At 36.8% G+C, this 10,725-nt stretch overlaps 1 protein-coding gene across 1 annotated transcript; it reads left to right on the top strand.

Annotated features, from left to right (window-relative positions):
• On the top strand, window positions 8,079-9,866 carry LOC109847420 (uncharacterized mitochondrial protein AtMg00860-like). The gene is made up of 2 exons (XM_020416648.1): window positions 8,079-8,152; window positions 9,377-9,866. Exons 1-2 carry the CDS (start codon window positions 8,079-8,081, stop codon window positions 9,864-9,866), a joined length of 564 nt encoding a protein of 187 aa, XP_020272237.1.

Below are 10,725 nucleotides of genomic sequence, written 5' to 3'. Positions count from 1 at the left end.
GACGCAATTCCATCCAACCTTCAACTCATTGTTTGTCTATAATAAATAAGAAAACACAAACACTAGCCAAACAATATTAGTTGTAAATTATTTATTAAAAAAGCATCAAAATAAAAAGGCCAACAATCTCCCCCTTTTTGTTAATGACAAATAATTTACATAAAGAGTATATAAAATAATAATAAAGTATAATACTCAAAAACATAAATATACTCACATATTTCTCCTCCTTTGACAACATCAAAAAAGAAAAAATGACAAGAGAGCGAAGGCTCCCCCTACAAATATGCATGGGTGAGTATAAAAACAATAATAGAAATAGGGAATGCTCCCCCTAAAAAAGCCTTGATGAATACATGCAATGAAATACTAGGCAAAACATGTATAAATAGATTTATAAAAGAAAAAAAGAAAAACATGAGAATCATGAAAAAAGTTTTCAAATAAAAATGAATCACTCAAATGAAATCATAAATCAATGAATCCAACCAATATCAATTTCAACAAGAAATCAAGAGAGGCAACCACATCAACTCATATAAACATATATCACCCGGTAAACATGAAACAAATCCAGAGGGGGAGGGGGGTTGCTTAAACACAAACCTCTCATGAAAAATCAAAACCAATAAAATGAAAACAAAGGAATTTGACTTAAAAAAATTATTTTCATTTACAAAAATTTCAAAACGCATTTTTCAAAAACAAGAAATAAAAAATTAAAAACACTAAGAATCTTGATTTAAAATCAAACTTATTTTGGTACCTAATTACTCTTGGTACCTAAGAGTCTAGGGACATGACCCCTATCATTAAAGCTCAAAGTCATAGGGTTATGAACCCATTTGGACGCATTTAGTGTACTAACATGGTCAAAACAATAGTCATATAAATAACCTTTCTGATTGCAAAATGTATAATAAAAAGGATGCATTTGTTTTGGTTGACCATATGGATGTGCACGTGGAACATTTGCAAAAATAGATTGTTCTTTAAAATTATTTTGCAAATGAAAAACTTTTTTAAATCAAAACAAAATTTCGTCAAATGACCAAAATGACCACAATGATCACATTTAAACACATGAGCATACTTATGATGAACTTTATGAGTATGTGCATGTGCATGTGCATGTAATGATGAAGAAGCCTTATGAGATGCACAATGAGTATTTGTCTTAAAGGATTTGTGTGTATCATAGCAAAATTTAGCTAAATGGCCTTCACGACCACAAATAGTGTATTTGTAAATTTTGATATACATGCGTGTATAGTGTATGAGTGATTTAGAAGTATTTGTACATGACTTAGCACCCATGTTCATAAGTTTCTTATGATTGACAATGCATGTATTAAGAGTTGAATTTAAAAATGAAATGCAATTTTTAATGCTATTCAACTCATCATTAGGCATAGAAGCATTGACAATAGAAGTAGAGCAAAGATGATAATTTAAAAAAAAATTAAATCCATTCATAATTATTTCGACTTCTAATATGACATTATTTTTCTCATTAGATAAGCTAGCTATCTTTAAGCTAAGAGAAATGTGATCTTGTTTTAACTTATCATTATTGTTCTCAAGAATCACATTTTCTTTAGAAATATCATCAAATTTTGATGCTAGCATATCATGATCGGATTTTAAATATACATGATTGCTTTGTAAATCTAAAAAGATATAATGCAAATTGTTGTAGGCATGCAATAATTTTTCAGAGGCACAAGCAAGTTCATTACTAGATAAATTATTATAGGATTCGAACTGGCATACAGCACTAGGGCTATCACCTAGTAGTCGTGTGCATGAAGAAGATGAAGCTCCTTTAGAACTTGAAGCAGGATCCTTCAAAGCTTGTTGGATCGCCTCCAAATCACCATGATATGCCTCAATATGTTTCCATAATGTATAGGCACTATCAAAACAATCAAATTTATTAGAAATAAATGTATCAAAAGTATTAAGCAAGAACTCTAACAAAAGCTTGTTCAAAACAAACATTCTTTTATCATTTGTGCTCCAAATAGATTTATCTAATTCGAGCACAACATATGAACTATCAATAATTTCCCATAAATTAAAATGTCTAGATCTAATAAATATTTTAAATCTAGAACACCATTGGGTATAGGGAAAAGTATTGAATGAAGGAGCAACATTAGGATCATAGCCTAAAAAAGATGTACTACGCATGTCCATAATATATAAAAATATGCAAGAAAGATACAATAAATCTTAAAACTAGATTAGCATAAAAGATAACTTGGATCTTTATCTCAAGGCGATTAAACCTTAAATCAAAGAGCATCAAGCTCTGATACCAATTGTTGGACCCTAATGCCACTAGGAAAGAACCCTAGAGGGGGGGGGGGGGGAGGGGGGGGGGGGGAATAGGATTTATGCTAATCTAATCCGATTTAATACTAATTAAAACTAATTAACAAATATCCTAGCAAATTAGATATGCAACAAGATATAGATGCAAGGATATACAAATAACACAAGGGTGAACCAAATAAATATAAACAATATAGTGGACAAACTAAATAATGAGACAATGTCGATATGACCAATGAGCACAAATATAAATGAACGCCAATGCAAACTCAAACATAATCAAATGATCATGGAGTTTGGATCTTCCGTCCTACGTCTCCGCTCCCCACTCCTAGAAGAAATCCACTATCACACCGGGTTTTTGACGCTCACCTAAAAGTATTTACACCTCACACTCGGTTTTCTAGCTCACCGAAAACTTTACAATCAACACTCTTACAATCACACTCTACACCCTCTATGTGTTGGTCTCTAACCCATATTTCTCTCAAATGTTCGGATTTACAACCTCTCCTTAGGTTTTACTACCGACGTCATTCCTCTTGGGATGACCCCGTCTCTCACCATACACTCCTCTCGGTGTACAAGTGTATTACAAAGTGTATCCTCACAATGAAAGCTCAATATAATAATTTGTTCTCTAATATGGATGAGAACGCAAATAAGCTCACTCTCAAGGCACAACCCCATAACCCAAATATACTATGTATAAAAATAATAAAGCTCAATGGTTGTGTGTGTAAACAAAGAGAAATAATCAAAACTAAACTCAATACGAAAATCTAGCTTATAGAAATTATAATCAACAATAAATATAAATGAAGCTAGAAATTAAGTTTAAAAAACTTCTCTAATGAACAAGAGGGAGAGATTGGAAGATTGAAGGCCCAAACGAAAATGATCTCCTCTTGTGAAATTCTCTAATGAACAAGAGGGAGAGATTGGAAGATTGAAGGCCCAAACGAAAATGATCTCCTCTTGTGAAACCTTCTTCACATAAGAAGATTGAAGGCCCAAACGAAAATGATCTCCTCTTGTGAAACCTTCTTCACATAAACCCTCTTGAAAATAAACTTAAAACCAAACTTAAACACTTGCAAACTTGTTTTGAAACTCTCATAAACATCAATGAGAAATAATGAAAGTTGAGAGCTTTTTATAGCCTCATAAACCAGCTAAAAACCCTCAAAACTCACAAAAATAAAAACTAGCCATTACTAGCTGTTATAGGCAAACATGTCATCAGTCGACTGATGAAGTCGACCGTTGATAGTTTTGGCAAATTCTAGAATTTTTACGTAGCTAGCTTTATAAAATCAATTAAAAATAGTAAATCAACTCCAAAAATAATAAAATTTTGAGATACATTTTTAGACATGTATATGAACATATTAGAGAAAGAATTTATAAAATATAACTTCCTAGTTGATATAAATAATTGTTTGAACACAGATATTACAGATTCAGAAAACTGCTAAAATACCCGATTTTATAAAATCAATTTATCATAATAAATCAACTCCAAAAATGATAAAATTTTGGAAAACATTTTTAAACATGTAATATAACATTTTAGAAAAACAATTTCTCAAATTGAATTTTCCATTTGTGAGATATCATTTATTTTGTAAACCATTCAAAACATGGAAAATATATTCATATACGTGTTGTTAAGTTTTCATGTTTATGTGGCTAAACACATTGTTTACCAAAATCAAAATGATAAATATAAAACATGTATGTATGTATATAAATAAGTATATTTATTTTATATTTATATAAACTTGAAAACTATAAAACCAAAATGTGTATGTGTATATATGATTGAGCTTAAAGTATCTACACACATAGTATAAACCCTAAACTAACTTACTCAACCTTGATTGATCTTCAATGAGCTTGTCTTGGATGTGGATGAAGCTTGATCTTGAATATGAATTGAAGTGAAAATGGCTTCATACCGACTATTTCTGCTAACCTCCATTTGATATGATCGTTATGATGCAGTTCCATCCAACTTCCGACTCATTGTTTGTCTACAATAAATAAGATAACACAAACACTAGACAAACAAAATTAGTTATAAATTGTTTATTAAAACATCATCAAAACAAGAAGGCCAACACACATAACACTAGACTGGAACGTCGAGTGAAATAATCCAAATAATGAAACCCTCATGTATATACCATTTGTCTCAAATTGCGAGTCCCTAAATACCAATTCCAACTCTATGAATAAAAACAACACTCAATAGAAAATACTCCAAACCTCAAATATAAAGAACTGATGTCACATCTAGAACTACCCTCGAGTAGTTGGCACAATAATAAAAGAAAATCACCCAACTCATAATTGTTGGCCTTCTTGTTTTGATGATGATTTAACAAATAATTTACATCTAATATTGTTTGTCTAGTGTTTGTGTTTTGTTATTTATTATAGACAAACAATAAGTTGGAGGATAGATGGATTGCGCCATAACGATCATATCAAATGGAGGTTGGCGGAATAGTGGGTGAAGCCTATGCAATTCAAGTTGAAGATCCAAGTTCTAGCTTCATCCGCAATGTGTACTAAGTTAAGCTTATTGAAGATCAAGATCAAGCTTGGGTAACATTAGTTTAGGTTTATATTATGTGTGTTAGTACTTTAAGCTCAATCATATATACACACACATTATATTAGTTTCCTTGTATATATATAGTTATATATATATATATATATATATATATTTATATATATATATATATATATATATATATATATATATATATATATATATATATATAATATATATTATATATATATATATATATATATATATATATATAGTATATATATATTATAATATGAATATAATATATATTATAACTGTATATATATACTACGCTGTATATATACTATATATTAATATATATATATATACATAATATATATATATATATATATCAGCACCAGAGCACAGAAAGTCCCGAGATCAAATCATGTAAACAGACTGAGAATAGGGTTTTTCTGCTACCGACGCGGTCGACCGCGGTGGGTGTGGTAGTCGACCGCGTATTGTACACAGGTCAATTTTGGTTTTATGTTTCTCATCATGGTCGACCGTACTGGGCACGGCAGTAGACCGTCGATCGCGGTCGATCGTGTGTGGCATGGCCGGTTGACCGCTGGGAAGCACAGAAGCATAGTGAGTTTCTGCTCCTTGTGCGGTCGACCGCGCTGGGCGCGGCGGGCGACCACGAGTCAGTTTTCTGCACTGTTCAGTTGTGCATACGTCGTGTGGCTGGCAAGATTTCTGGGTTATTTGGGGTTGTTAAACACTGAGAATTCTGTACATGAGTTGACTACAGACTAGAGACTTGTTTTATTCACCGAGACATGACAGTGAATAGTATATATATGTTTTTAGTTGTAGCTATTGCAGTCCATGTGTTGGACACCTATCTATTGCGACCCATGTATTGGACCTTGATCATATAGTCCATGTGTGGTACATTTGCTTATTTCAGTCCATGTGTTGGACACGTAGCTTTGCGGCCCATGTGTTGGACCTACCTCATATATAGTCCATGTGTTGGGCTTTTTCCTATTTCACTCCATGTGTTGGACATTTGTTACATGCAGTCCATGTGTTGGACATTTAGTGGATTTTGTCAGATCTAACATATAGTAGATGAAGTTCATGAGTTGAATAAGTATTCTGAAATCTGACAGGACATTTTTGATATAGTTTGAGATGGAGGTATTGCTCCAAGTTGTAGTTGGATTTGATAGTTAGCTATTTACAATATGAGCTTATGGAATGGTTGAGATATCCACGCACATGTTGTAAATTCCTAAATATCAAACTTCCATTTTATTTCAGATCAGATGTTTTTGACTATCTATATGTATTATCAATTATTCTTTTTATCTAACCATCCCTTCCCCTTGGGGTTAGTTGAGATGTTACTCGCTATAGAGCTTTGATGCTCGTTGTTTCCCCTACTTTCAGGTAACGGGCCAGGTGCACGGAGAGCCGTAGCTTGATGGATTTTCTCTAGTTAATATTTATAGATATTTTATCAGCAGTTTATTGTTAGGGCTCCACGATGATTTTGTTTATGAACATTGAGATGTTATTTCTAGCTTTGTAAAGGTAGAGTGCCTTAATGTCATTTCATTTGAATTCTTATTGTGAGACAATTGTATCAGTTCAGATATTTTGTTCTCAGAGATTTATCCATTTTATCAGTGGTGATGATTTTTCTTCAGAATATCTATTTGTTTAGTATTTCTTTTGTATATTCTCTCTTGTCTGTTTTGTACCTACATCTGTTATTGATTCCACTAGATAGATAGTAATTGTGATGGTGAAATATGTTATTATATAGTGTAGAGCATGACAGGTTTGACATTCTTGGTTTCACCTTGGACTGGAGCCTTGTTGAAACCAGGGGCATCACAGTTAGTATCAGAGCTCTAGTTTTAGTATCCTTAGGATCATCCTGTGTCGAGTCGTGGAGTTAGAATAGAATTTCTTAAGATTCATGTATAGAGTCCGCTATAAATTTCTAGTACGAGTGAGGATGTTATATACACGTATTAAAAAATTATGAATATTTTTTTTTGTGATATTAAAAGTATTTGCGTGAATGATATATGATATGAACTCTCTATTTATATGAGATCCATATGTGTTTTGTATGAGGACTCATAAACCTTCTTTTATGTGCTCAGATGGCAGGACGCGGTAGACCTAGTACTCGGAGAGCTAGTCAGGTAGAGCCATAGCAGGCTCCACTAGAGCCACAGCAGGCTCCATCCGAGCCGTAGCAGGCTCCCCAATACTTGATAGATCTGATGGCTCCTATAGCCACTAGGATGGCAGCTCTTGAGGAGCTTGTGATGAGTCACATCACCCTACTACCACCACCAGTAGTTCCACCACCAGTTGTACCAGCTTTTCCAGTTGCGGAGGGTTTTCAGGGGAACACGCCAGCACCTACCCCGCATGCAGTTACGAGTAGAGCGGCAGAGTAGGAGACTTGGCTCCATCTGGTGGAGAGATACCAGAAGATGAGAGCACCAGAGTTTCAGGGATCATCAGATTCACTGGCAGCGCATAAGTGGAAGGAGGATGTGAGAAACATTCTTGAGATACTGAATGTGACATCGGTTCAGAAGCATAGGCTGACATCTTATAGTCTCAAGAGAGATGCAGAGAGATGGTATCGGTTGTAGTTCACTCCAGATCAGAGGATGACACTCATCTGGGAGGACTTCACTTATTTTTTTGATGAGCAGTTTATCTTTTTCGCGGCACGGGTCGGGAAAGAGCTTGAGTTATCCAGATTGACTCAAGGAGACATGTCAGTAGCGGATTTTGAGAGCAGATTTATGAGTCTACTTCATTTCACGGGCATGTGGCAGACCGGAGAGCATCAGGCCCAGATGTTTCTAGCAGGACTTCGCCCCGGCCTTCATCGATACCTCGTTTCTAGGAGGTTTTATTCAGTTCGAGAGGTAGCGGATGCTGCCATCTCTCAGGAGAATGAGTCAGCCATGTTCCAGAAGGACAAGGAGGGAAACAGCAAGGAAAAGGGCAAGAATAAGAGGCCTTTCTTAGGACCCCAGCAGCAGTAGCAGTTAGGCCCTCATAGGAGAGAACCTTAGCATGATCAGAGAGCGCCTCAGCAGCGTAAGTTTCAGGTTGCATGTTATAACTATCGTAAGATTGGGCATAGAGCATCAGAATGGCTCAGTGCGCTAGCAGGAGCCCAGCAAGGGAGAGGGCAGAATCAGCAGCAGAACAGATTTTAGGGCCAAGGTCAGGGCCAGTAGGCGAGACTAGAGGCACCGCCAGTGGTACCGAAGATTGAGGGGTAGGTTCGTGCAGTTCAGGAGATCCCTCAAGGACAGGTAGTTCCATATGCTCCACCTCCAGCCGTGGAGCAGGTTCAGGCCACCGGTAGAGTCTATGCAGTAGTCCCTCGTGATCATGGGGTGAGCGGGGCCGTAGTGGAGGGTATGTTCTCCGTAAACTCCTTTCCAGCCCGTATTCTTTTTGATTTGGGAGCTTCTCACTCTTTCATATCTTATGCTTTTATGAGTAGACTTCGGCTCGTAGCTCAGCCTCTAGATATTCCTTTATCAGTTTCCACCCCTCTAGGTGAGATGTCGCTCTTGGAGAGCATTTGTAGGAGGTGTATCATCAGTTTAGACGAGTCTGGGTTTGTTGTCGACCCGATAGTGTTGAGCATGTCAGAGTTTGATGTTATTCTTAGTATAGATTGGCTATCTTCCTACTACGTCAGTATCGATTGTTTTGCAAAAACAATCAAGTTGCGAGCGTCCGATGGGTCCGAGTTAGTTGTGGCAACCTCTCAAGGGAACCAGTTTGCGGAGTTATTATTGGCGTACATCGAGGAGGTAATGCTTCGGGATCAGAGTGTGGATATATGCGAGACTAGAGTTGTCTTAGATTTTCAGGATGACTTTCAGGACATACCTGAGTTACCTCCTATGAGAGAGGTTGAGTTCTGTATTGAGTTATAGCCGGGCATAGCCCCGATATCCCGAGCACCCTATCGCATGGTACCTGCTGAGATGAGGGAGCTATAGACCTAGTTAGATGAGTTGTTAGCTTAGGGCTTTATCATCGGAGTCATTCTCCGTAGGGAGCACCGGTCCTCTTCGTGAAGAAGAAGGATAGTAGTATGCGATTGTGTATCGACTACCGTGAGTTGAACAAGGTCACTATCCAGAATAGATATCCTTTGCCTCAGATTGATGACTTGTTCGATCAGCTACAGGGAGCGTAGTATTTCTCAAAGATTGATCTTCGTTCTGGTTATCATCAGTTGTGGGTCTGGGAGATGGATATTCCCAAGACCGCCTTTCTGACTCGATATGGGTCCTTTGAGTTTTTGGTTATGCCATTTGGGTTGACCAATGCACCCACGGTATTCATGGATTTGATTAACCGGGTCTTTCGTCCATTTTTGGACCAGTTCGTGATTATGTTTATTGATGATATTCTTATCTATTTGAGATCGGAGTCGAAGCATGAGCAGCATCTACATTTGGCTTTGCAGACCTTGCATAAATATCAGCTATATGCTAAGTTCAGCAAGTGTGAGTTTTGGATTTCTGAGGTCAGGTTTCTTGACCATATTGTCAGCAGAGAAGGCATAGCGGTAGAACCAGCTAAGGTTTCAGCAGCGCTTGATTGGGAACCGCCCACGACGGTAACTGAGAATCGTAGCTTTTTGGGATTGGTCGGATATTACAGGAAGTTCATTCAGGACTTCTCGAAGATTGTGATGCCACTTACATGCCTCACAAAGAAAGGTGTACATTTTACTTGGAGCGTGGAGTGCCATAAGGCCTTTGATACCTTGAAGACTAAGTTGACTACGGTGTCAGTTCTCACTATTCCAAGCAGTGATAGGACATTTGTTATGTACATGGACGTGTCGTTAGCAGGTTTGGGAGGTGTTTTGATGCAGTCTCAGAGGGTAGTAGCATACATCTCACGGTAGTTGAGAGTTTATGAGCAGAACTACCCCACTCATGATTTAGAGTTAGCAACCGTTGTATTCGCGCTGAAGGCGTGGAGACACTATTTATATGGAGTTCAGTTCGACCTTTTCACAGACCATCAAAGTTTGAAGTGTAAAACCCTGAAAATTTGAATATAGTGTGATAAATAATTAAATATGTTATATGGTGAAAATAATGTATTTTGATGTTTGAGTATGATAGGAATTGATTTGAGATCAATTCAATGTATATTTGTGAATATACGAGTGTAAATACACAAAACATGCACAAAGGCATATAGTGAGAATCTGAAAATTTTGACCAGTTGAGAGTTTTTTATGTTTTTCATACTGATTTATTTAGAATCTGGAAAATTGTATAAGATCAAAGTTGTAGGTCTCTTCAAGAGCTTTCCAACGAATCTTAGATCACCTCATTCCGAGATCATATGAGAAAGTTACAGCCTTTTCACCAAACCCTAATCTGGGAATGACCCAGAAACCTGCGCAGTCGACCGCCGTGGTCGCTGCGGTCGACCGCGCAGCGAGCCTGGTTCTGTCAGTTTTGGTTCGGGTCGGGTTTTTTTTTTTCCAAACCCCATTGTTACCCTAGGTATTTATACTCGTTTTGAAGCCCTCAGAACCCTCTATTGAACCCTAATAGCCTCAGCCCCCTCCTCTCCCTTCCTCAAACCCTAGTTTGCATTTTTGGTGATTTGGGAGGAGCTTCGAAGGATTTTCAGCGGATTTTCTCGGTGTTTCAACAAAGGGGATTGTTCTCCTACAGAATAGGAGCTCAGAGGCGAGTAACATCTCGCCCAACTTCTCCCTTTTTATGTTTCATGTTTTATTTGGGTTT

The sequence above is a fragment of the Asparagus officinalis genome, chromosome 7 (assembly GCF_001876935.1).
Source record: "Asparagus officinalis chromosome 7, Aspof.V1, whole genome shotgun sequence".
Classification (NCBI taxonomy): Eukaryota; Viridiplantae; Streptophyta; class Magnoliopsida; order Asparagales; family Asparagaceae; genus Asparagus; species Asparagus officinalis.
The sequence above is the reverse complement of the archived record's forward strand: the minus strand, read 5'-3'. Positions and strand labels throughout refer to the sequence as shown.

Excerpts from the sequence above, each read along its gene's own strand:
- LOC109847420 (XM_020416648.1), top strand. The coding sequence starts at position 8,079 with ATGGCTCAGTGCGCTAGCAGGAGCCCAGCAAGGGAGAGGGCAGAATCA. Across the intron at positions 8,153-9,376 it reads GAACAGATTTTAGGGCCAAG|ATCGGAGTCGAAGCATGAGC; the intron begins GTCAGGGCCAGT and ends TATCTATTTGAG.